The 24,437-nt window shown below is 61.9% G+C and overlaps 3 protein-coding genes and 1 long non-coding RNA gene across 9 annotated transcripts in view; 1 reads left to right on the top strand and 3 right to left on the bottom strand.

The window, feature by feature from the left end:
* The first annotated feature begins 346 nt into the window (after positions 1-346).
* Positions 347-3,142, top strand: LOC143173794 (microspherule protein 1-like). The gene is given in 15 exon segments (XM_076363939.1): positions 347-471; positions 576-714; positions 802-960; positions 1,079-1,138; positions 1,140-1,189; positions 1,290-1,320; positions 1,322-1,399; positions 1,510-1,648; positions 1,739-1,814; positions 1,931-1,959; positions 2,094-2,186; positions 2,297-2,389; positions 2,487-2,558; positions 2,645-2,772; positions 2,859-3,142. Coding segments are annotated over 15 exon segments (1,344 nt in total). The 5' UTR covers positions 347-361; the 3' UTR covers positions 2,946-3,142.
* A 577-nt stretch (positions 3,143-3,719) lies between these two features.
* On the bottom strand, positions 3,720-4,296 carry LOC143173795 (uncharacterized). Its single transcript, XR_012997778.1, has 4 exons — positions 4,230-4,296; positions 4,058-4,140; positions 3,871-3,953; positions 3,720-3,802 (listed from the first exon to the last, which is right to left on the bottom strand). It is a non-coding gene; the product is annotated as an uncharacterized LOC143173795 (long non-coding RNA).
* A 598-nt stretch (positions 4,297-4,894) lies between these two features.
* LOC143173798 (voltage-gated inwardly rectifying potassium channel KCNH3-like) lies at positions 4,895-10,771 on the bottom strand. Its single transcript, XM_076363943.1, is given in 12 exon segments — positions 4,895-4,987; positions 4,989-5,110; positions 5,230-5,479; positions 6,077-6,276; positions 6,376-6,642; positions 7,213-7,420; positions 7,884-8,041; positions 8,152-8,401; positions 8,911-9,041; positions 9,130-9,264; positions 9,356-9,589; positions 10,651-10,771. Coding segments are annotated over 12 exon segments (2,124 nt in total). The 5' UTR covers positions 10,727-10,771.
* A 574-nt stretch (positions 10,772-11,345) lies between these two features.
* The window catches only part of SPATS2 (spermatogenesis associated serine rich 2), a 30,561-nt gene continuing 17,469 nt past the window's right edge, over positions 11,346-24,437 (bottom strand). For 4 of the 6 annotated variants that reach the window (XM_076363933.1, XM_076363934.1, XM_076363936.1 and 1 more), the window contains 8 exons: positions 23,045-23,303; positions 22,584-22,796; positions 21,280-21,415; positions 15,775-15,833; positions 14,951-15,060; positions 13,387-13,489; positions 12,738-12,946; positions 11,346-12,371 (listed from right to left, as the gene is read on the bottom strand). In XM_076363933.1, coding sequence (XP_076220048.1) covers positions 12,072-12,371; positions 12,738-12,946; positions 13,387-13,489; positions 14,951-15,060; positions 15,775-15,833; positions 21,280-21,415; positions 22,584-22,796; positions 23,045-23,303 — 1,389 coding nt within the window. In that variant the 3' untranslated portion in view covers positions 11,346-12,071. The remainder of the gene's footprint in view (positions 12,372-12,737; positions 12,947-13,386; positions 13,490-14,950; positions 15,061-15,774; positions 15,834-21,279; positions 21,416-22,583; positions 22,797-23,044; positions 23,304-24,437) is intronic. The other 2 variants (XM_076363937.1, XM_076363938.1) reach the window with 2 other exon arrangements.

Below are 24,437 nucleotides of genomic sequence, written 5' to 3' on the forward strand. Positions count from 1 at the left end.
CCCCGATGTCCCTCCGTGTCCCCTTGTGCGCCCCCCGCTGCGCTCCCTGCCTTTCCCCGTGTCCCTCCCCATCTCCGCGTCCCCCCGTGACCCCCCCCACGCCCCCATCTTCACACCCCTTTCATTCCCCCCGTGTCCTGCTCGTCCCCGCCATGTCCCTTGCCTTCCCGGGGTCCGTCCCCCCCCCCCCAAGGTTGGAGTCCCCCCCCGAGCCCCCCACGAAAGCTGCACCCCCAGGGCACGATGGGGGGGCCCGGAGGTCCCGGCTGCCCCGCGGGTGAGCTCTCGGGGGGGGGGGGGGGGGGCAGCCGGGCAACCCCCACCTCCTCTGTCCCCCGCAGACGTGCTGTTCTCCGGACTGATGGCGTCGGGCGCGACGAGCCGCTCCGAGGACGAGGAGTCGCTGGCGGGGCAGAAACGGGGTTCGGCCCAGGCCTCGGGCGCCATCCCCAAACGCCGCAGCTCCTCGCGGTACGCCGGGGCGGGAGAGGGGGGCGCGGGGCTGAGCCCTGCCCGCCTGCGGGAGAGGGCGGCCCCGGGGGCACCGGGACTCGGAGCCGCCTCGTTTCTTCCAGGTTCATCAAGCGGAAAAAGTTTGACGATGAGCTGGTAGAGAGCAGCCTCGCCAAATCCTCCAGCCGGGCCAAGGGTGCCGGCGGGGTCGAGCCTGGGCGCTGCTCGGGCAGCGAGCCCTCCTCTAGCGAGAAGAAGAAGGTGAGGGGCTGGCGGGGACCTCCAGGGGCCGGCCGGGGGTCTGGGGAGCTCGGAGAGAGCCCGAACCCCCCACCTCTGCCCGCCCAGGTCTCCAAGTCTGTGTCCACCCCCATCGCGCCCAGCCCGGTCCCGACCCCCGGCCTCGCCAAGCGGATGAAGAAGAGCAAACAGCCCCTGCAGGTGACGAAGGACCTGGGCCGCTGGAAACCCGCTGACGATCTCCTGCTCATCAACGCCGTGCTGCAGGTAACGGCCCCGGGGGGCTGCCCGTCCCCCGGGGACCCTCGCAGGGGGGTGTCAGCCACCGCTGTGTTTTGGGGCTGGCCCCTCGGGGACCGTCCCCCTCACCCGGGGGCTTTTCCAGACCAACGACTTGACCTCCGTGCACTTGGGCGTGAAGTTCAGCTGCCGCTTCAACCTGCGGGGAGATCCAGGAGCGGTGGTACGCCCTCCTCTACGACCCCATCATCTCCAAGTGAGTGCGGGGCAGGCCCGGAGGGGCAGAGCCGTCCCGGGGGCGGCCGGCGGGGGCTCTCACGCCGTGTGTCGTGTGTGTGTCCCCCCCCCCTCCCCAGGCTGGCCTGCCAGGCCATGCGGCAGCTGCACCCCCGAGGCCATCGCCGCCATCCAGAGCAAAGTGCTCTTCAGCAAAGCCGAGGAGCAGCTGCTGAACAAGGTGGGATCGGTAAGAGCCAGCCGGGAGCGGAGCGGGCTGCGGGGCGGGGGGCTCCAGTCTGGGGTTTTGGGCTCTCCTCGGGGGTCCTTGGTGCCACGTGTCCCTTCTCCCCTCCGCAGACGAGCCAGCCCACGCTCGACACCTTCCAGGAGCTGCTCCATAAGCACCCCGATGTCTTCTACCCCTCCCGGACGGCCAAGGCCCTGCAGCTCCACTGGCAGCTCATGAAGCAGTACTACCTGCTGGACGACCAGACGGGTGAGGCCCGGAGGGCACCCCCCGTCCCCCCTGCGCCCCCCCCGTCCCCCCCCCCAGCCCCCTCACTCCCTCCCCTCCTGCTCCTTCCAGTGCAGCCGCTGCCCAAGGGGGACCAAGTGCTGAACTTCTCGGACGCCGAGGACATGCTTGACGACAGCAAGCTGAAGTGAGGGTTGTTTTGGGGGTTTTTTTTGGAGGGCTGGGGTGGGGACAGGGACAGGGGCCGTGCTGGGGGGGGGGCGCGGGGTGGCACCGTCTCATCCTGCCTCTTCTCCTCCGCAGGGACGTGCGGGACGAGGTGCTGGAGCACGGTGAGTCCGGCCCGCTCCCATCTGGGCAGGCCGAATTGGCGGGGAGAGGCCCGGGACCACCCCCCCCCCTCAGCCCCCAGGACAGGGGGCCGGCGCCCCCACCCTCCCCAGCTCCCTTCTCCCCTTCTCCCCAGAGCTGACCGTGGCCGACCGGCGCCAGAAGCGGGAGATCCGGCAGCTGGAGCAGGAGCTGCACAAGTGGCAGGTCTTGGTCGACAGCATCACGGGTGAGAGTTGGGAGCCGGGGGGCCCGTCCGTCCTTCCTTCCGTCCCTCCGTGTGTGTGTGTCCCCCCCCCCAGCCGTCCCCTCCGCCCCTCTCACCCCTCCTTCCCGCAGGCATGAGCTCCCCGGACTTCGACAGCCAGACGCTGGCCGTGCTGCGGGGCCGCATGGTGCGGTACCTCATGCGCTCCCGGGAGGTGGGTGCAGGTGTTGTGCCCCCCGCAGCCCCCCCCCCCAGCCTCCCCGCAGCCCCCTGACGCTCTTCTCCCCCCCTATCCCCCCCCCAGATCACCCTGGGGCAGAGCCACGAAGGACAACCAGATCGACGTGGACCTGGCGCTGGAGGGACCGGCCTGGAAGATCTCCCGCAAGCAGGGTAGGGACGGGGACTGCGGCTGGGGCAGGGGGGCCCTGCGCTCCCCCCTCCTCTCACCCCGCATCCCCCCCCCCCCCCCCCTCCAGGCGTCATCAAGTTGAAGAATAACGGGGATTTCTTCATCGCTAACGAGGGCCGGCGCCCCATCTACATCGACGGGCGCCCCGTCCTCGGCGGCAACAAGTGGAAGCTGAACAACAACTCGGTGGTGGAGGTGAGCCCCGACGCGGCGGGGGGCGGGAAGGGGGGGGCTCCCCACCCTGCTCTCACCCTCTGGCCCCCCCCCCCCCCCCCCCCCAGATCGCCAGCCTCCGCTTCGTCTTCCTCATCAACCAGGACCTGATCGCCCTCATCAAGGCGGAGGCAGCCAAGCTGGCCCAGCAGTGATGAGGGGTGGGGGCTGCTCGGCCACGCGTGTGTGTGTCGTCCCCCCCCACTGGCCCCATATCGGGGAGTGGGGGTCCCTGCAGCTCCCAGTTTGGCACTGGGGACCCCCGGCCTCCCCGGGGGGGGGCCCTGGGGCCCCTCCTGCCCCCAGCCCCGGGGCTGGAGATTCTCACCTTCCAATAAAGTATTTTTCCCCACCCCGGTGTGGGGGTCTTTGGGGGGCTGCGGACGCCCTGGGGGGGGGGACACAGGACCCCCCACTCCTGTGGCGTGTTCTTAAAATCGTTCCTTTATTGAAAAAGGGGGAGAGGAGGCTCCCCCCCCCGGCACGGGGGGGGCCGGCGGCTGGGTATGGTCCCGTCCCCCCGGGGTTCCCATTACATGCCCGTCCCCTCCTCTTGGGGCCGGGGGGGCCCTGGCCTTGGGACCCCCCCATCAGCGCCAGCTCCAGGCTGGGCGCGTCCCAGGGCGCGGGGGGTTCCGGCTCCGGCACGGGGATGCCGTGGCCCCCCGAGGAGGCAGGGATGGGCGGCCACGCGGGGGGGCTCCCCCCTGGCTGCCCCTCCTGCCCCCCTGGGAGCCCCAGAAGGGGTCGGGCCGCAGCCAGGGCGAGCTGCGGGCGGCGGCGGGGGGGCCCCAGCCCCAGGGCTGGCTGCGGGCACAGTCGGGGGGTGGCTGGTGCAGGCAGAGCCCCGGTCCCCCCGTCTCCACACGGAGTGGCCGGAGGGCTGCGGCCGGCGTCGGGGCGTTGGAGCGCGGGGGGGCGGCGGCGGCGGCAGCAGCAGGAGCTGCACGGCCTCCCGCAGCCCCCGCAGCCCCTCCCGCAGCTGCAGCACCTGCCCCGACAGCTCGGCCACCTGCGGGTGATGGGGGTCAGCGCACCCTGAAACCCCTGCAGCCCCCCCCCCCCCCGCCCCCCCCTTACCGCCTGCCGCAGCTTCTCGATGGTGTCGGCGCTGCTCGGCTCCGGGGGGCCGGGGGGGATGGCTAGCAGCCCCCCGTCCCCAGCTGGGGGGAGAGGTGAGTGTCTCCTCGGGGCACCCAGGGGTCCAGCCCCCCCCCCCCCCCCCCCCAAATCCAGACATCACCCCCCCCCCCCCCCCCCCCATTACCTGGCCCCAGGGAGGGGCCGAGGTGGAAGTTGAAGAGGGGCTTGTCGGCGGCGCAGCCCTCCCCCTCGGTGCCGTCGACCACCCTGTGGGACAGCGGGGGGGGGGGGGGGGTCGGTGGGGCGCAGACCCAGGGGGGCTAGGCCTCCCTGCCCCCCCCCCCGCAGTCCCTCACCTGGGACTCAGGTCCGGGGGGCCGCTCCAAGGGTGCAGCTGCAGGGCCGTGGGGCACCCAGGCTCGGGGTGGGCGCGGGGGCCTCCGCCGCGGGGGGGCCGGGGCTGGGTCCCCGCCGCGGGGGACAGCCGGGGGCTGGGGGGGGCCGGGCCGGGGCTGGGGGGCTGCGGCTCGGTCCCCTCCGCCGGCGTGGGCTCCCCGCTGGGCGAGCGCGACTCCACCTGCAGCCGGGGGCATAGAGGGGGGGCCCTGCTCCTGCACCCCCTGCCTCGCCCCTTCCCCCCCGTGACATCACCCAGGTGCCGTGATGTCACCCGTTGCCCCGTGATGTCACCCTCCAGCCCTGCACCATCCCCCCTCGGCCCCACATCGCCACCCCCCCCCCCCCCCCCCCGCCCCTGGGCCACGTCGGCTTTGCCCCCGTGGGTCGTGCCTCAAATTTGTCGTGTCCCCCTTAGCCAGGAGTTATGTCATAGCATGAGGGCAGTGATGTCATCCTTCAGGACAGAGCTGCCTCAGGGCCTTGCACCTGCTGAGCCCCCGATGTCGCCTCCCTCTCCCCGCCATCGCTGCCTGGGGGTAGCGTCAGCCCCCCGCCGCCCCTGGCTCCGCGACGTCACTCCCCAGCCCCGCGACGTCACTCCCCGTCCCCCGGTGACGTCACCTCACCTCGGGGGGCGCGCCCCCAGGTCGTAGCTGAGCTCGCGGGGGAGCTGCTGGCGGAAGGCGCGGGCGAAGTCGGGGTCGAGGGCCAGGGCCCTCGGCCAGCGCCGGCAGCCCCAGGCTCTGCAGGGCGCAGTACGTCAGCCCCCGCACGTCCGCCCGGGCCCGCCGGGCGCGCGGGGACCCCCCCAGGTCGCAGCCGATCAGGTCCCCCTTCCCTGGGACACACACACACACACACACACAGGGGGACACACACACACATGGGGGGGGGGGTGTCAGGCCGGCCATCGGTGTCATGCCGGTGCCGGCCTCAGCCCGCTCCCACGCCCCGCACCGAGGATGGCGAGGACGATGCCGTCCCGCAGCACCTCCATGGAGCCGGAGCGGAGGAAGTAGAGCGCCTGGAGCGCGTCGCCCCGGCGGATGAGGAGCTCGCCGGGGGTGCAGAAGGCGGGGCGCACCCCCAGGGAGAGGGCGCGCAGGCAGCCCCGGCTGGCCCCCGCGAAGAGGGGCAGCTGCAGCAGCTCCTTGTGCAGGTGCAGGGCGATGTCGGCCCGCAGCTCCTCGGGCAGGCTCTGCAGGAGCTGCGCGCCCGGCGCTCAGCGGGGCGGGGGGCGCCCGCTGCGCCCCACGGCCGCCCCCCCCCCCCCCTTTTCCCCCCCCAAGGCAGGCTGAGCCCCCCGAGCCCCCCTGGGACATCCTGAGGTCCCCATCCAGCCCCACCACAGACCGTGCACCCAGAGCACCCCCCCTACCCCCACCCCATCCCTGCTGGGGGGCCCCCTCCATCCCCATCACGGACTGAGCGCCCCAAAGTTGTCGCCCCCCCCCCCCCCCCCGGTCCATCCCTGCCATGGGGCTGGGGAGCCCCCAGGCCCCCTCCATCCCTGCCATGGGTCTGGTGCACCCCAGTTCCCATCCACCCCCCACCACAGACTGTACATCCAAGCCCTCCCCGCCCCCCCCTCCCACCCCCAGTCCATCCCTGCTATGGGGCTGCACCACCCCAAGCCCCTTTCCATCCCTGCTGGGGGGCCGGGGCACCCCAGTTCCCCTCCATCCCCGTTATGGGGCCGGGGCACCCCAGTTCCCCTCCATCCATGCGCCACCGCTGCTTGCTGGGGCCGGGGTGTCCGGGGGGGGGGGGGTGTGTCTGTGGCGCCCGCGGCGGGGGGGCTGACCTCGGCCGTGTCAATGCCGTTGTTGGCCACCCAGGTGCTCTGGAAATACTCGAGGATGCGGCGCTTGAGGGGCCGGGGGATGCGGTGGATGCGGATGTAGTCGTGCAGGTCGCGGGTGCGGCTGTGGTACAGGAACCGGCGGGCGTACAGCCGCTGGATGATGGCCGTCACGTTGCCGAAGACCACCGCGTGCATCAGCGCTGGGGACGGAGGGGGACACACACCCATCACCCGGCCGCCTGGCCCCCCCCCCCCCCCCCCCCCCCGCTGCACCCCTCCCTCCCACCCTGGCCCCTCACCCCCGACCAGCATGGTGCAGATGGAGAAGATCTTCTCGGTGTCGGTGTTGGCGGAGACGTTGCCGAAGCCCACGCTGGTCAGGCTGCTCAGGGCGAAGTAGAGGGAGGTGATGTAGGCGCTGCGCAGCGAGGGGCCCCCCAGCAGCCCCCCGCTTCCGCTGCAGTTGACCCCCGGCCCCGTGCCGTTCCCGGCCCCCCCAGCGCTGCAGTTCCTCCTCGCCAGGTAGTAGGGGGTCTCCAGCCGCCGCGCCAGCTCCTGCAGCCAGCCTGGGATGGGGGGGGGGGGGAACGGGGAGGGGGACACGGGGGGGGGGGGGGGGGGGTGAGCAGGGCCATGGGGGCTGCCCAGCTTGGGAACGGGGGGGACGGGGGACGGGAGACGGGGGGGGACGACAGGGACAGCCCCCGCGTGAGGCACATGGGGCTCAGGGGGCACAGGCAGAAACTGGACAGGCTCTGGGGACACGGGGGGAGACACCCAGGCAGCCCTCCCCCCCCCCGGGGCTGTGGGGCGCACAGGTTGTGTGGGCAGGTCTTGGGGGGGGGGGGGGGAATGTGGTGTGCTCGGTGCAGGGACAGGTCCTGATCTGTGGGGCCACGGGGTGCTCGAGCAAACCTCAGCTTCGGGGTGTGCAGAGGACATGGGGGTGCACAAGCAGGCACCAGCTCCGGTGTGCAGGGGACGGGGACGGGGGGATTGGGGGGGGGGGGGCACATAACAGCAGGGACAGGCATGTGGGGACAAGGGACAGGAACCCCTGCAGCCTCTGGCCGGGGGGGGGGGGGTGGACAGGACACGGACAGACGGACACACCAGTGGCGGCGGGGCGGCCGTACCGATCTCGGGCAGGGCGGCGGGGCTGCCCTCCACCTCGCGCTGCCCCAGGAAGAACCAGCCGCAGGCGACCCAGTGGGCCAGGAGGCCGAAGACCACCATGAGCAGCACCAGCACCACGGCGCTGTACTGCGAGTACCGGTCCAGGTTGGGCAGCAGCCGCAGCAGCCGCAGCAGCCGCACCGTCTTCAGCAGGTGGGCTCCCACGTACTGCAGGGAGAGGGGCAGTGCAGGAGGGGACGGGGTACCCAGAGGGGAACGGGGCACCAGTTGGCCCCATCCAGCCGCAAGCCCCTCTGGGGTCCCTCAGAGCCCATCAGGGTCCCCGCAGCATTAGTGGGGGGGGGGGGGGGGTGTCCTGCAGCCCTCCAGGGTGTCCATAATCCCACCAGGGTCCCTCACAGCCCCATCGGGGTCCCCAATGCCCCATCAGTGTCACCACAGCCACATGGGGGTGGGTGGGGAGAGGCTCTGCAGCCCCATTAGGGTCCCTGCAGCCTTTTGGGATCCCTGCAGCCCTTCAGGGTCTCCAGTGGCCTGTCAGGGTTTCCAATGAGGTTCCCATGGTCCATCAGCATCCCCAAAACCCCAGTGGGATCCCCACAACTTGGGAGGGTCCCTGCAGCCGGGGGGGGTGGGGGTGGGTGGGATGTCCCCATGTCCCAACGCTCACCACGTTGACCTGGCAAGCAGCGAGCAGGTCGAAGGGCAGCGCGGCCACAAGGTCGAGCGGGAACCAGCCGGCCAGGTAGTGGCGGGCAACGGCGCGGGGCTCCAGCACCACCTGCCCCGACTTGCTGACGAAGGTGGTGCGGAAGTTGAGGATGATGTCTGGGGGGGGGGGGGCAGCCATCAGTGCACCGAGTCCCCCCGGCCTCTGCCAGCCCCGAGCCGGCATGGGGTGGGGGGTGGGGGTGGGGGGGGGTGTAGAGGGGCTTTACCCAGCATGAAGAGGATTTCCACGCACAGGTCGCAGGCGCTGGGGGGGCCGCGGGCGGCCGGCAGCCCCTCCTCGGTGCCGGTGCCCACGCAGACGCTGTAGGGGACGGTGACGGCCACGTAGAGGGTGGCGAGCAGGATGAGCCCGTCCCAGCCCGCCTTGAAGGCCCCGTAGTGCAGCAGGATGAGGGGGGGCTTGCGGATGGCGGCCACCTTGTACTCAGGCAGCGAGGGCTTGTCCCCGAAGACGCCCTGATGGAGACAGGGGTCAGCCTTGATGCCCCGTCCCCTGCCTCGACACCTTGTCCCCTGCCCTGACACCCTGTCCCCAGCCCAGACTCACTGTCACTAGCATGAGGATACTGTCCCCAACCTCAACACCTTGTCCCCAGCCCTTTCCTACCCCTATCTCCAGCCTAGGTGTGTCCCCCAGCCTGGTCACCCTGTCCCCAGCCTGGACATCCCAAACCCATCTCCACCCCCTTCCCGGTCCAGCCACATTGTCCCCAGCCCTGACACTTTGTCCCCAGCCCAGACACCTTGTCTCTGTCCCCCGACACCCTGGAAAGCCTGCCCTCAGCCTCAGCACCTTGTCCCCAGCCCTCGTGTCACGACGTCCACTGCATCAGCCTCTTCCCAGCCTGGACACTCTATTCCCAGCCAGGATGCCCTGTCCCCAGCCCTGACACGTGTCCCCAGCCCTGACACATGTCCCCAGCCCCAACATGTGTCCCCAGCCCCAACCCGTGTCCCAGCTCCACCTTTCTGAGCTTGTGCTTGCTCTTTCTCTGCTTCTGCAGGTGTCCTGAGAGGTGGTACAGCACCGCCCGGCTCCGGCGCCGGCTGGCATTGAAGCCCTTCCCTCCGGCACGGCTGAACCGCCGACGCCTGCCTGCCCGGACAGAGGAGGGGGGGACGTCGGTGACAGTGGCCATGGGGGGGGCTCCAGCGGGTCCCATCGCTCCTTGCTGTCCCCTCACCCGTGTCCTTTGTGCTGTCGGCACCTGAGCGGCTCTTGGTGCTGGTGATGTCCTTGTGGGACACGAGGAACAGGGCCACCTCGTCCTTCTCGTTCTTGATGGGCACCACGTCCAGCAGGCACCAGAAGGGGACACCTGCCAGGGGGGGCAACACCCGGGCTGACGGGGCATCACCCCCCCCGGAGGGACTGCGGAAGGGACCCGGCCGCCCCTCGCTGCCACCCACCGCTCTTGCGGTAGAGGATGAGCTCGCCCTTGAAGGCCTGGTGCTCGTCCAGCGCGCGGCGGAGCTGCTGCCGCAGCAGCTCGCTGGTGTCGGGGCCGTAGAGGAAGGAGCAGGCGCAGCAGCGCTGCATCACCTCCGCCCGCGAGAAGCCCGTCAGGTCGCAGAAGCCGTCGGAGCAGTAGACGACGGGGAAGGCGCTGGGCACCTGGGCATTGCCCAGCACGAAGTTACTGTCTGCAAGGGAGAGGTGGCTGGGCCGGGGGGCCGGGGAGGGGGGGAAAGGGGGTGCGGGGAGCCCGTGGGGCAGGGGGGAGCCCGTGGGGGCTGGGGAAAAGGGACTGGGGGAGCCCGTGGGTTTGGGGGATCTCATGGGGCTGGGGGATCCCACGAGGGTTGGAGGGAAGGGGCTGGGGGAGCCCATTGGGTTTGGGGGAGCCCATTGGGTTTGGGGGAGCCCATGGGGCTGGGGGGAAGGGGCTGGGGTGCCTGGGTCACCCGTGGGGTCCCCCCGGCTGTGCCACGGAGGGGGTCCGGGGGTGCTGGGGGGCAGGGGTGCGGGGGTGCCCGCAGCCATCTGGGCCCGCTGGGTTATTTTTACCCGCCGCGCAGCAGCGCTTGGGCTGAACCGCCCCGTTGGCACCGGTGGAGCCCACTCTGCCTCATTTGCATACATTTGCATAGGAACGGCGTGGGGGACTGCCTCCCACCCGCTCTCTTCGGGAGAGGCCAGCACCGGGCCGGGGGACACACACACACACACACATACACCTTTCCCAAGGATCGGGGTGATCCCGGGGGGCTCCAGCCCCCCCCGCGGCTGCCGGTCCCGGCCCGGTGCAGCCCCGGTGCCGCGGAGCGCATCGCCGTTACTCACCGGCACGGCGGGGGAGGGGGGCGGGACGGGTATTTATAGCCCCGGGAGGGGGCGGCGGGGCCGGCTCCTTCCCCGGCGGGCGAGAGGGGGCGGCGGGAGCCGGGACAGCGCCGGGGCCCGAGCGTGCCCCCCTCCGACCCCCCGGCCGAGCACCCCCCGATCCGACCGGGCGCTCACCGAGGGGATGCCCGTGCGCAGCGCCGAGCACCGCCCGCCCCAGCCCGGTCCCGGTCCCGGTCCCGGTCCCGGTCCCTCCGCCCCGGGGGGAGGGGGGGGGGCGCAGCGCCGAGCACCGCCCGTCCCGTCCCAGCCCGTTCCCAGCGCCGCCGCCCCGTCGGGGCCGGGGCCGGGCCGGGAGGGGCGGCAGCGCCGCGGGTGCCGGTGCCGGTGCCGGTGCCGGTGCCGGTGCCGGTGCACTCACGCGTCCCGTCGAAGCGGCGGGCGATGGTGTCCAGGAAGGCGTTTTGCGGCGCCAGGAGGCCCCGCATCGGCGGCATCTCAGCGGCGGCTCCGCGCTGCCGCCATCCCCGCGGGCGCCGCCGGCACCGGGGCTCCCCCGCTCCCGGGACCCGCCGCCGCCCGGCGCCGCCCCCCGCCCCGGCACCGGCACCGCCCCCCGGGAGGGGCCGGCAGCGGCCGGGGGGCGCCGGGACCCCGCTCCAGCCCGGACCCTCCCGCAGCCGGAGCCGTCGGGGCCGATTCTGGCTCCTCTGCGCGGGGGGGGGGGGGGGGGCGGCGAGGAAGGGGCACCCCGAGGCGGGCGGCCACGGGAGAACAAGCCCACGGGGGTGACGGGATTCGTGGCCCCCGGGGAGCCGGGTACCCTTGGGGGGGGGGGGGGAGGGGGCAGCACAGGGGCGCATGGGTGCCCAGAGCCGCAGACCGAGGGTGAGAGTGGGGCTGAATTGCTTAAGCAGAAAACACCCAAATTTTTAAAGCTCAAAGTTGGGTTTTATTTATTTAATTTGTTCAACCAACTGAGGAGAACTTGGGTTGGAGGGAGGGAAAGAAACACCCCGGTGTGAAAAGTGAGGGGGGGCAGCAGAGCCACAGAGGCCCCCCGGGAAGCCCCGGCCTCTCCGAGGGCCGGAGCCGTGGAAGGCAGAGACGGCGACATTCAACGTGAACATCGTCTTTATTCGTACAGCTATAAAGAACGACTGGCGCAAACTCCACCCGGTATCTCCTAGGATTAGCTCTGCTAATTGATATTGCTATAAATTTAATTTAGGGACGAAGAAGGGCTGGAGAAGCGGGGGGAAGGCAGGGGGAGAAGGGGAAGCGAATAAAATAGAGATCCGCAACATAAAGACCAGAGAACAGCCAAGTGTGCAGGACCCCGGCCCCGCGTCGCGGCCCGGAGAGGAGGGGTCCCAGACCCCTGCCTGTCCCTGGGGTGGGGTGGGGGGACACCCACAGCCCCCCCCCCAGGGCCCCGTGTCCCGGCACTCATCCCCGCTGCCAGCAGGAGGGATGGGCTGTCACGGGCCGCTCCCCCGAGGCGAGGCCCAGATGTTGGTGCACAGAAGAAAAGACGCTGGGGGCTGGGTTTTGGCCAGCGCTGCCAGAGATTGGGCCGACGAAGGTGAATTTCTGGAGGGGAAAGGAAAAGGGCAAGAGAGAGACGGCCTGAACCCGCTCCGACGGTGCGGCGCAGGCGTGAGAAGAACCCAAAGCAAACGAGGGGGAGGGGGGAAGGGACAAGAGAAGAAGAAAACAACAAAAAAAATGGCACGAAAAATGAGAAGTGTAAACTTTCCTTCGTTAGTATCCTAGCTAGGAGCTTCCTACAGCCTGGTTCTCACGTGGGACTTGTGGCAGGAAGGGAGAGCCCGGGGGCTCTCAGGAGTTCGCTCCCTCCTGACGACTGGCTCTGGGCTTACGCTGCGGGAGGCCCTTGGTCTCTGTGCCGGAGGGAGGGGGGCCGGGCCGCCCCGAGGCGCCGCTGGTGCCCGTGGGCTGAGTCTGGCTGGGGTTGCCAGGGGAGGCTGCCAGGGGCGAGGTTTGCCGCCTGCCGTGGGCCTGGCCCGGCCCGTTCCTGTGTCGGTTGCCGTTGTTGTAGCGGCCAGGGGCCGGGGGGCTGACGTGGTGCTGGCCCTGGGACCTGGGCCCCGCTCCTGGCCGCCTGTTCCCCTGGAAAGCCTGAAAGAGAAGAGGGTGGGCGAGTGAGCGCGGGGCCGGTAGAGGCAGCTCCCGCCGGCCGGAGGGCTGCGACCTCCTGATGCCGCATCCCTACGCACCCCCCCGCCTCTTGCTCCCAGGGCGGGAGAAGTGGAAAAGCAAAACCCCCGAAAGTCTGCTCTGAAGCAGAACCGTCAAGGCGAGGCTGCGCTCTGCGGCTCTCGGGTGCCCTTGACCCTGCTGCTGCCCGGCCCTGCGCGAGTCCTGACAGCAAAGGGCACCCGGCAGGGAGGGACCCTGCCCAGGAATCGGGAGAGGAACCACAAACGCCGAGCAAGCTTCCCGCAGCGCCGTGCCGGCACCGGTGCCGTGCCAGGGCGCGGTTACCTCTCGCGAAGGCTGGGGAGGGCGGCCGGTGGCATTCCCCACGGCTGCCTCGGCTGAGGACGAGGGCTTCTTGCTCGCCGTGGTAAGGCTTGCGGCGGAGGCACACGCGGGGGTGGAGGGAGCAGAGGTCTCGCTGGGACCGCTCAGGGAGGCGGCTGCGACGGAGCTGCACCGCAGTCGGGTGGAGTAGCTGTTCTTTGGATGGGAAACTGGAAGAGAAATACCCCAAAATGGGCGTCCTGCAGATGGGACCCAGACCATTCACCCTCCGGACCCTGCCAGGCACAGCACTGCCGGGGTGGAGGCGGCTCATGGCTGGAGCCAAAGGCTCAAAGGGACAACAGAGCTTTTTCTGGCAAGATGAAGCTTCGGTCGCGTGAACAAGGGCTTGGCTAACTGGGACCAGCGCTCGACAGCGAAGGGAACGGGCACAGACCCCGCTTGCCAAGGGAGGAGCGTCAGCAGCAGCAGCGAGGGGAGGGCTGGCTCCTCTCTCCGCTGCCAAGAGGAGACAAAATGCCCAAAGCAGAACGCTCCCAGTCCCGCCGCTATCAAAGTTTTGGGGCGCCCGTGAAGGGTTTTGGTGATGGCAGGGCCAGCGAAGGGGTGACTGACACCTCGGCTCCTCCCCGACTCCCATCCAGCTCACCTTGGCCGAACGAGGCGATGCTCTTCTTCAGCGTGTCCAGGTCGCACGTGAACCGCGCCACCCTGCCCAGGTCCTCGTCGTACTTCCGTTCGCTCACAAAGTGCTTCACAGAAAAGGCAAAACGCGCACGTTAGTTCAGTCCGCGCACGGGAACAGAAAACGGAGGTGAAAGCCTCTCGTTTTGGCCCAGGAAAAGGTATCCGCGTCGGGTGCTGCTTGAAAAAAAAACCTCTCGGTGAGAAGGCAGACGGCCACGACGACTTATGGAAACAGAAAACCAGGGGTTTTTTTTTCAGCGCGATTTCTACCCGTACAGAAACGGCCTTCCCCAGGCTCCAGCAGCCGAGCCGTAGGTTAACTCAATCCGACAGCAGCTCCGCTCTGCCCGTCTCTGGTCTGCGAAATCAGCACAGCCCAGGTCTCTGGACGCTCACAGGGGCAACAGGTTTCGCAGCTGCACCGATCCTGCTACGGGGGTGAGCAGGTTAGTTTTCAAACTGGAGTTTAATTGATGCAACTTCGCACTGACCTCTTGTGGCAGGAGCCGGCGTGCTGGAGAGCAGGAGTGTTTTACGGAATACAAAAGTCACTCGCGCGCAGCAGGCAGGCTCTCCCGATTTAGGGGGAGAGGCAGAGGTCAGCCTGCGCCAGCGGGAGGTTTTCACAACTGCTCCGAGCACAAAGCTGCGGCCTTGCCACGTTCCCCGCTCTCTGCCAGTTCACAATGGCTGAACGTTGGGCTGCACGCACCGGGGTTAATGTCTGGACGATCGGATGTTGGCTGAAGCCAGTATTTTACAAACCAAATTATTTTAAATTAGGATTCAGGACGAGGTGTCCCGTATCCCACTGCGTGGCTGCGGACGGCAGCGTGCAGAGCACTGGCGGTGAATTCGAGAACTACGGACGCAAGGAAAGACTTGCGCACAACACAAAACTGCACCCAGAAGTGCCGGAAACCCAGAAGGTTACAAAAAAGCGTACCACTGTTGAGAACTGTGAGGATTAATAGCCTTGCTTAGCCCTAGAAGCTAAAGCAGTTGAAGCCTTAGGCCGCAAGAGCTGTCCGAGAGTAAACTTTCTGATAAAACTAACGCTGCAAACACAGAACTCGCCGAATCCGGCAGATACGAGCGGAATGGAGAGGATAAGGACCAAGGAAACAATTCCAAGAGCATGAGGTAACTTCAGAAGGCGGCCAGCCCAGTGACCAAGAAACCCAGTAGGAAATCAAGAGACGAGCGACCAGAATTAAGGGGTTGGACTTGGGGATCGGGCGCTGGGTGGTACAGGTATAATTGGGGTGCGCGATCCGGGGTAGGGGTCCCTCCTCGGAGACACCCAGCTCGAGCTGCTCTGCCTGTCGGATAAATAAACCGCTTATTTACTCAGCAGACTGGCGACTCATCTTCTTCGAGCAGGAACCTAGGGCCAGGCCCTGTTGAGGTGGCACCCGCATAATTCCTACCACGGACTAGGTGGCAGCTGCGTCATTTCTGCAACACCACATTTCAGCGAGATTAGCACTCGGTTGGATTAGACAGAAGCGGAGTGAAAAGCTCACCTTTATGTCGGCTCTGAGCTCGACCAGCTGCTCCTCCGACATTCGCACTGCCACATCAGTCATCTTCTTCAGGGCTTCTGCCTTCTTCTGGCGGCTGACCAGAATTTCCACTGCAAAACAGACCACAGCTTAGGCAGCGTCGACAGCGGACCAGCCTACCCAGAGTTAAACAACCCCAGCCCCGGCACACAGCACCTTATTGGTAAACAACAGGTTCCCCCGAGTCCCCCCCCGGGCAGCTCTGTGCCAGCTGCACAGCAGCCCCGGCCGCTCCCTCCTGCGGCAATTTACATCTCCAGACACAGACTGAACCTGAGCTGTAAGCCGACTCGAGGAGGGGCACGACACGCAGCTTCGGTAGAAGCTTTGCCGCTCTCCCCAGGCTAACCGCTTCCTTGCCGCCCCCTGAACCGCGGGGCTCGGTGCTGCCGGTGCGGGCGTCCCTGCGGATCACGTCCCACCCGCGCCAGGTGAGCGGAGAAAGCCCTTTCCAGCTCGCCAGGAACGCTGAGATTTTCAGGAATGGCCTCCCGTGGAAGAGTGCCATTTCTGTCTCACCCTTTAACGAGGGCACAGAGCAACGGCCTCGAAGAGGATGGGTGCCGTCAACGGTGTCAGCAGCCAACATCCCCTAGTCACAATATATACTGTCAACTCAAGCTATAGGGCAAGTTTTGTTTGGGTATAGAGCCACATATTTAGGAACAATGTGAACAGGAGGTAAGTCACAGAAATCTGCTTCTAGGGGGGCTTGTCTCTTCAGAGTGCAGCAACACCTACAGCTCTTCAGGTGGGCGCTTGTTGGTAGAAAGACAGAGTCTTACTTGCTTCTGCTTTCACTTTGTCCATTTCAGCCAGCAACGCCACCTCGCGATCCATAAGGCTGGGGGGAAAAAACCACAGAAAAAGGGAAGAGATTTAGTATTAAACAAAGAGGACAACGAAATCCTACTGCAAGAACAGCGGCGGGAGGGTTTCCAGGCGTGCCGGCCAGCGGGGAGAGACCGGCAGATGGCAGCAGGAACCCGCCGCGCTGCGCACCGAGCCCCGGCTTTTGTTCTGGAAGCTGAGGAGTTGTGTGCAGGTTTCGCTGGCATTAAACTTGCTCAGGCTTGGGTCAGCACGGAGCACAGTGCAGCGTTCCCGACAACCCGCTGGGTACGTGGTCACCTTACTCTGATAAGGTCGGAGCCACTTGGCAAGGGGAGAGGGAGCGGCAGCCGCGGTGTTGGGGGAAGCTGCACTCCGCTGGACTTTTCACCGAAGAAAACTAGAGCACAACGTTTAAAAGAGCCACTCAGAACACAAAACTGATGAGCAGTGGGGCAGGACGAGGAGCTGCGATAGCAGGAGCAGGACGCCGGGCATTCGGGCACCCGTCCCTTCCAAGGCAGCCTCTCAGGTGCCACATCGTGAAGCAATGCTTGACTCTTATGCCCTCATTAGCTTATTTAAGCCTACCAAATTGGCCCACCAACCCAGAAACCTGGATTCTGGTGCTCTGTGCCGCTTCTCGGGAGGCGCATACCCTGCTGATCCCCACAGGGCTGCAGGACCCACACGAGAGCACGCGCACCCTTCCACACGGTGCAGCAGGTACAAGGACAGGACCTCCTGCCGGTCGCCACCACGCAGCCGACAGGTCACCCAGAGCCACGCAGGTCCACGATCCGGGAGTCTCTTACGGCCTGAGGATTTTTTGGCCACGGAGGGAACACCTGAGTGGGTCACAGCGAAGCACCTCCACTCGCCAGGAGGCTCCAGCGTGCCTCAAGTGTGTCTGTTGCCATGAGACCGCAACTCCCCCGGGGCATCACGGCGGCAGCCTTTACGCAAGCGGAACCGCACAGCTACCGCCTGGCCAAATTTAGCAAATTCAGGCTACGGAGCACCCTCCAGCAAGGCAGAGCACCCGGGGAGCTCCGCATAAGCGCTGCTCGCAGGCCGTGCAAAGAGGGCTCTTGCCCCTGGAGATGTGCACACCGAGTAACTCGGGTTGCAACGGAAGCAGGAGGGGAAATACCAGTCCTCCCATTCTGGACAGGGGCAGGTACCGGTCGCAGCTCTGTTCTTCGCCATAAGGAATCCAGACCCTTGCAGACACCCTCCCTGCAAATGCTTCTTTTGTGCTCGCTCTAAGCTACGCCTCCAACGCCCTCAGCCTGCACCGCTGCAGCTCACCTTCGCTCAGCTGCTGCCAGCGGCCTGAACGCATTCGACAGCCTATTAATAGGGTTCATTTCAGTTTCAGCTTTCTAAATATAAAAGCAGAGTCTTCCTCCCACGTTAGCTGTATGACACTTGCAGCACAGACACTAAATGGTACTCAGAGGGGTATCGGCAGTGCGCAGGGTCAGCCCTTCAACACCGACCACACGCTTTTTTAGTGAGGAAGGTTTGCTTGAAAATGGGAAGAATATTTATTTTAGCGACCATCTGAAAGGGAAACTGCAGAGCATCTGAAATGCAAACTCAACCCACCGCTCCCGCTCCTCTGCATGTCAGAGAGGGCTGAGGCAAGATCAATTTAAACAATTCCCTCTGAACAGCAGCTTTGACATTTGGCTTCTTCTGTTGATTTATCGCTCTGTCCATCTGCCTTTTCAGGGCAGGAATTGTTTCTGCTCGTAGCACAGCAGGGGCCTGATCCAGGTCAGGCACTCTCAGCCCAACTGCACAAATACAACAACACGTGTCAAAAGCTACGCTAATAAGACTTCACCTTGTTTCTAGCCATCTCCAGAGCGGTTCAACCTGGCTCTGCAACACCGACGGGCAGGGTGAAAGGAGATAGCCCAGCTGCCTTCTGCCCAGAGCCACGTCAGCAGCAGGAATCCCCTGGAGCTCGGAGAGATACGGGTGTGAATGCGGCCTTAATGATTAATTCAAGTGCAGGAACAGCCTTGCGGCTCTCGTGCTGCAGAACTCGGTTGTGCTACACCTTACCCCAGCGCCTCCTCCCTGAACACACCGGCAACACGCCCAGCTCCTGCAGAGCCAACGCCCACTTCATATGGGCCATTCTGGGCTTTCTCCGCCAGGCTGCGGGCACACACGCACGCACCTTGGCACAGATCATAGCTTACGTCTCTTTGTAATTTCATTTACTCAGCAGAGCTCAGCTGGAGTCCTTTACCCGATTTTACAGTTGGGCTGGCTGAGGAACAGAGGTCAAGCGGCTCTGCCTGAGGTTCGCGTGATGAGCGATTCGGATCAGACCCCACTGCTCCTCCATCCTGCGCGGCTTCTCGTCAAACAAACTCACTTCCTTCTGCCGGATCCGTTCGGAAACACGCCTTCCCTTCTCGACTGCTGTCCTGGGACAAGATCCCAGGCAGGACGGAGAGCGCGTCTGCCCCTGCCAGAAGGACTGGGCTTTAAGAAGGGACATTTAAGAAGCGCACAAGGAAGAAAAAGGGGAAGCGGATAAACCGATAACTGCTGAAGATGAAATAATGCTGAATACTTGGTTGCGACCCAACCATTAGAAGCAATGCTCTCAGCTGCAAGCCAGCTCGGTCGAGCAGCGCCTGCGAGACGATGTCTGTTCGCGAAAGACAACAGCTGTTTGCACAAGCACGCCAAGGGTTTCGGGGGTCAGTTTTCCTTGGGGCTGAAACGCAGCGACCTCAAAGACTGACTGCAATCGAAGGTGGCTGGAAGCACGCCTGGCAGCTCTGCCACGAGGAAGCAAGGGCGACCCGCAGCACGAGGCACGCGGCCATGACCTCAGCAGCGAGAAACCTCAAACCCTGCCCCACACCCAACCTCAGCACGCGGCGCTGAAGTTGAACTTACCCGCACCACTCACAAAGGCTCGGGGGGGGGGGGGGTCCCCAATGTGCTATTTTCCCTGTCAGCGGATAGCAAAATAGTCAGGAAATAAGGACTACGAGGATTCTTTAGTTCAGGCTACCCAATCATCTCCAGCCCGGAGGAGCAAATCCTCTCAAAATAGGAAGCCAAAGCAGCTACTGCTACATCTGCTACTCAAACAGGATGGATTTCAGAGATTGAGATAGGCACGACCCCAACATTAGAGTCTCCTTCTTCACCCTCACCTACCTACAGACCACAGGTCTAATACAAGCACGTTGTCTAGCCAGAGAAGATGAAGGTCGAGAACTCTAGGAAGCCTCACTGGTTAAAAGGACATCCCTGACAGGCAGAAGTTAAACCAGTCCAAGCTTTGCTACTTAAATATCCTGTGTCAGTTGAACAAACCTGCTTTTAAACCAGGTTTTCCTTTGGTAGAAAGCCAGCTGGAGAGGCAATTCAGCAAGAGGATCCTGCCTTGTGCCGTAGGATTTAAAAATACACTGATTATTCTCTGGGTCACGAAGGGACTTGGAAAAACAAAACAACAACAGAAAAAAACGTGAAGGTACAATTTACACCTCAGCTCACCGGCAACCGCATCACTTCTGGGAAAAGGAAAGTGAATCTCCTTCTGCGGAGCCGAACGGCCCCGGCTGCAGAGTCGCCGCTTATCAATTGCACGGACCTGGCATCCTGCTGGGCAGCTCCTTCCCTTGACATTTGTCGAAGGAGGTTCCCGGTGGCCCCGTTCCAGGCGGCCCCATTCCAGGCAGGCGCTCGCCTCCCCGCTCACGGAACCGCACATCCTGCTTCACCCGCTGCCGGCTCGGCTTATCGGAGCAATGCTGCGGGACTGGACTTGAGTCTTTGACCCTCCCGAACATGACGCAAGTGTTTTATAGATGGTAACGTAAGTCGAAGGGCGAGGAATTACTTATACGGAGCCAGACACGTTAGCCAAAAGAATGACATTTTCCATGCCAGGGAGAGGTTTTTTTACAGGTGTTGTAACTGCATAGAGAGGCAGACAAAAAACTTAACAAAAAAAACCCACTGCGTACAGTGATAATACTGCATCAGTATTGACTCAGTAGACAAAGCCACTAACAACAAAGTAAGAAATAATATTCATAAAAACGAACTTGAGTTAGGGCTACAAATCCCTCAGCTATTGATAAGGTAAATCCCCTTACGTCGCAGCTTTTCCAAAAGGCGGGAGGTGCTGGGAGCTCCACGTCCAGCTTCGGCTTGGAGACCACAGCTCTTAGCACGAAAACGCAGCTCAGGGCACACGGACACCTTTAACCTTACCCCTCCAGTTTGGTCTAGTCTCCTCAGGTAAGTTTAAAAGTCATCTGTAAACATTTTTGTCAGTATTTTTAGCACAGGCTGAATTTAAATACAGGACAGCATTCCACTTACTTCAGGAGAGCACTTCCTGGTGGCAAAGTTCAACGCAAGTACGAGCACAAGAAAAAAGTCCACACTGAACAACTAAATCTGCTAAAAGGCTTCAGAATACAGCTCTCCGCATCACTGCCGCTAAATACGCTTGCCTTTGAGGCCACATACAGTTTTCAGACATAGACAGCTTTTGACACAGATTTGCACGTCTGCCAAGTATCTACTTTAATCCTTCAATGCGATAGCAGCATTTTAGTTACTTGTCAAATGTTACTCACTTCAGGCAAGGAGAACTCTCTGTGCAGTTTCTTATGAACATTTCTTTACCAAAACAATCATATTTGTATAACCAAGAAGAACAATTTCTCACTAATGGCTTCAATCAGCCAAGACAGCGGGTATATCTGACGTTAGGCCTTTCGGAATATCATCTTAAAGCACTTAGCCAAACCAATAAAGATGTTCATTAAAAAAAAGACCTGATTACAGCCGTAGGGAACATCATGCACAGTATTAAAAGCTTGGCTTAAAACGGGGGAAGCAATGCTGCACAGGATGATCTTTGATGTGTATCTATACCTTCAAAAGGACCCCTCTCTTCCATGTTATATTCAACCAGAATTTGAAGATTTCACATACGGATGTTTGTTTCTAAAAGAGACACACTACTGCACCCCGAGCTCCCCACAGTTCTCCTTCCAGCACAGCTAATAGTAGCACCTAACTGACAGTATGCTCGTATCGTCTGCGTCTAAAACGACTTTATGATGGTCAGGACAACTGTCTTGTACCGCCACGGAGCCACAGTTCATCGAAGACCCTGACGGACACACCAAAGCCTTGAACAGCCTATTAACATCCCACCGCACGCGTGGGACGACAGCTCGAACGCAGGCCTTGCAAAGCCGCCCACGAAGGCGGCTTCTAAAAAACTCCAGAGTGCGGAGTTCTTTACGACACGCTGACCTCCCAGATGCTGAAGAACAGTGCTTGGGCGGTAGGGCAAAGACAAGCAAGTCATTAACCCGACTGGAAAGCCGAAGTCTTACTCCACATGTATTGGTCTTAAGCCTTAACACCTGGATCTGTCCCTACATTTAACTTACCTGCTCTGCAGTTCAGCAAAGACCTGCTTCATCTTCTTAATGGAAGCATCCATTTCCTCCTTCACCACAACCCGGTACCGAGCCAGTGAAACGGTGCAGCGCTGGAGATCCTTCACTGATTTTTCAATATTAGAACCTACCAAGAGACAGAGTGAACTCAAACAGCCATGTCAATCACACTGCTAAATCCTCCCAGCAGGGATATATCTAAAGATGACTTTCCCCTCTTATTTTAAAACTATACACTGCTTGGTTTTAAATTTTTCTTTCCCTTCCCCATTAAAAAGGCACTAGGTTCAGCAGGGACAGTTTGAGAGGTTTTCTTACTGGGGAAGGTTTTCCCAAGGCTTGTAGAACTTCCTTCTACGGGCACTGATGTCCCTCCACATTTTCAAATACACGAGAGAAATCAAACACATCTCTGAGTTGCTTTTGTGCTAGGGACTGAGACAAGTGAAATGCGTTCTGCTCCAAAGACCAACACACCATACCGCTAAATAATACGAAATGACTGTTTGCCTGGGGAAGGGAATTATCTCGGAAACTAAAATTAAGGCTATTTTCCTCAAATCAGGAGCTGAAAGGATTGCTTATGGCTGCCGAGGTTAGTCCCTGTGTCTCAGCTCACCAGCAGGGTACATCACCTTGCCCACGCTCTCTGGAGCTTGCTGGAGTGCAGTTGCCCCCCGCCAAGCTACATTAACACTGCTCGTTACAGCTTTCCCACGCAGCAAGGAGGTGAACTACCACCACCTCATCTCCCTAAGCTAAGTACAATAACCGTGATCACAATCGGGGTCTCTGAGGTCCCTCCTGTCCCCACTTGTTATCGTAAGAACTCAGCTGTGGAGAAAGCACACGGAAGAGGGGAAGAAAAAAAAAATCCAGTAGAAGGAGGCTGTCACTTCTTGTAACAGGGCTGGTCCGAACTTCTGGCCTTTGGACAAATTCTCACAAAAGATGAGAAACAACCTAAAGGCTCTGTGATGGAGCACACAGAAGAATGGGCTAAACGTATGCAGCGAGACTGGCTGCTTCCTCCCCTGCTTCTCACACGTATGGGTTTGCCGCTCCAGGCACTACATCTAAACTGCTGTCAAGATTCCTGCTGTGCATAGGGAAGAGGAGGAGCGGAGTGCAAGTTACTGGCCAGATAATAAGAAGTATGTTAGCTCACATTAAAATCAAAGTCCAGTACGCCTCACCACCGTGTCTGTCAGTGACAGTGCAGAAGAGGCGGTGAGAATTTGACCAGCAGCAACCTGCTCCGACATCGGAGAGCGTGCAGACCCTCAGGGCCTTACCTAGCTTCTTGTTTGCAGGTGAAACTGGAACATCTTCCAGCCGCATTACAGACAGGGACGCAGGAGTTGAATTGCTCGCTGTTGATCTGGACAGAGACCTGCTAGCACTCCTCTGCTCAGGCCGCTGTCTAAGAGACGAAGGGCTCTGGGAAGGATGCATGATGAGCGATTTTGTGTCAAAGTCTGCTATTCCATTCTCTAGTTCAGGCACTGCTGTAGAAAAGCACACTCGTTTAAAGGGGAACGTGAAGAGGACAGCAGAACACTGACCGCCTCTTTACCACAACAAGCAAAAAAATCAGAAAAATCAAGGTGAGCTGCTCTTTCCTGAAGAGCCATCCAAACAAATCAGTATTCAAAGCTGACCCAAAACAAAGAAGGAACACGAAAGAGCAGGAGGCAGCTCCTCTGCTTTTTAAACACTCGGTGCCCGTCTCCTGCACTACTTTATAGAGACTAACCTGTTCTATCAGGCATGTCTGGTGCAGCAGACTCGCAATCCTCCAGCTCTCTGGCATCAATTGAAAGTGCATCCAAACCTTCGCTGAGCGAGTCCACAGACTCCGTGTCGTGGGCACAGCCGTTGACATGGAAACCGTTAATTCCACCCTTCTCCGAGTTTGCCGACTGCTCCTCTTCAGTGGACACCAATTTACCGGGGTCTGGGAGGCCGGGGCTCGATTCAGCTTGCTGTTTCGGTTTGGTTTTCTTCTTCTTGTTCTAAGGATTAGGTATCCACATTACAAAGGGGGGAAAAAAAAAAAAACCCCGTTAAGCTTAATTCCTGAAGGGAAAATTAAGCTTATGCTTACTGGCTGAAAGTAGCTGAATTAAATGCTTTTTCAGGCAGCCTGGCTGTTGATCCTATTAACAGTAGGAGGGATTTAGTCAACAATGAGGACAGATATAGTGGCATTAATGAGGCGCGAATACATTATCCTCTCCGATGGTGTGCCAACAAGAGCAATGCACTGGTTATCAGATGAAGGCTGCATAACTGATAGGAAACAGCGGAGAGGTTTGTGGCTGTAACCCACAGCACCAGCCGGGTTGCTTCTGTGGGTGCTCACTGGCAAGGTGCAGCTTCCAGGGTGCTCTGCTAGACCTCGCTCTGATAAAACTTCCCTCATTTCCCAGCACAGGGCTATTCAGTCACATTTTTTCCCCCCCTCTCCATTTCACGCTGGTGCTTTTCACGTATTCAGAGGAGTCCTTTTGAATAATTATGATTTTATTCTTGTCCTGGTGGATTTAGATATTATAATATCAAGTAGTGAAACTTTGCAAATCTTTATTTAACCCTTTCACAGAGGTCTGAGCAAAGAGCTAGGCAAAACACTCGAGAAAGCTTACGTGACAAAGAAATATATTTCCACAGAGCTCAGCATTAAAACGCAACTGTTCAGCTCCAAAGGTTACCGATGAAAAATGGAACAGCATGACTATCTGAACAGTGAATTACAGAGCTCCGTTGAAATAAATGGACCTGATAAAGATTTACTTCAGCGTGGGGCTGTGTGTGCGGATTAGGGGTCCTGTAGAGGGTCAGCAGAATAAAAGCGACTGCAAGGACAGAAAGTCCAGAACCTTTTTTTTCAGATGCTACATTTGACACAACGTGTCTGACAACTAAATGAAATGCAGATGTGGCGAGAAGATGATGTTTACAACTTGCACTGAAGCTACCATGTAAATCCTTGCCCTGAACAGCGAGGCACCTGATAACCTAGTGATTATCTCCGTGCATCAGTTCTGCTAACGTCAATATACACGTTTGCTCTTTGGTTTCTTTTCCCATCTGAATCACGAGGAATGCCTACTGTTCTCTCTAGTCTAAATCCTCAAAATAAAAAG

The sequence above is a fragment of the Aptenodytes patagonicus genome, unplaced genomic scaffold, assembly GCF_965638725.1.
Source record: "Aptenodytes patagonicus unplaced genomic scaffold, bAptPat1.pri.cur scaffold_299, whole genome shotgun sequence".
Lineage (NCBI taxonomy): Eukaryota > Metazoa > Chordata > Aves > Sphenisciformes > Spheniscidae > Aptenodytes > Aptenodytes patagonicus.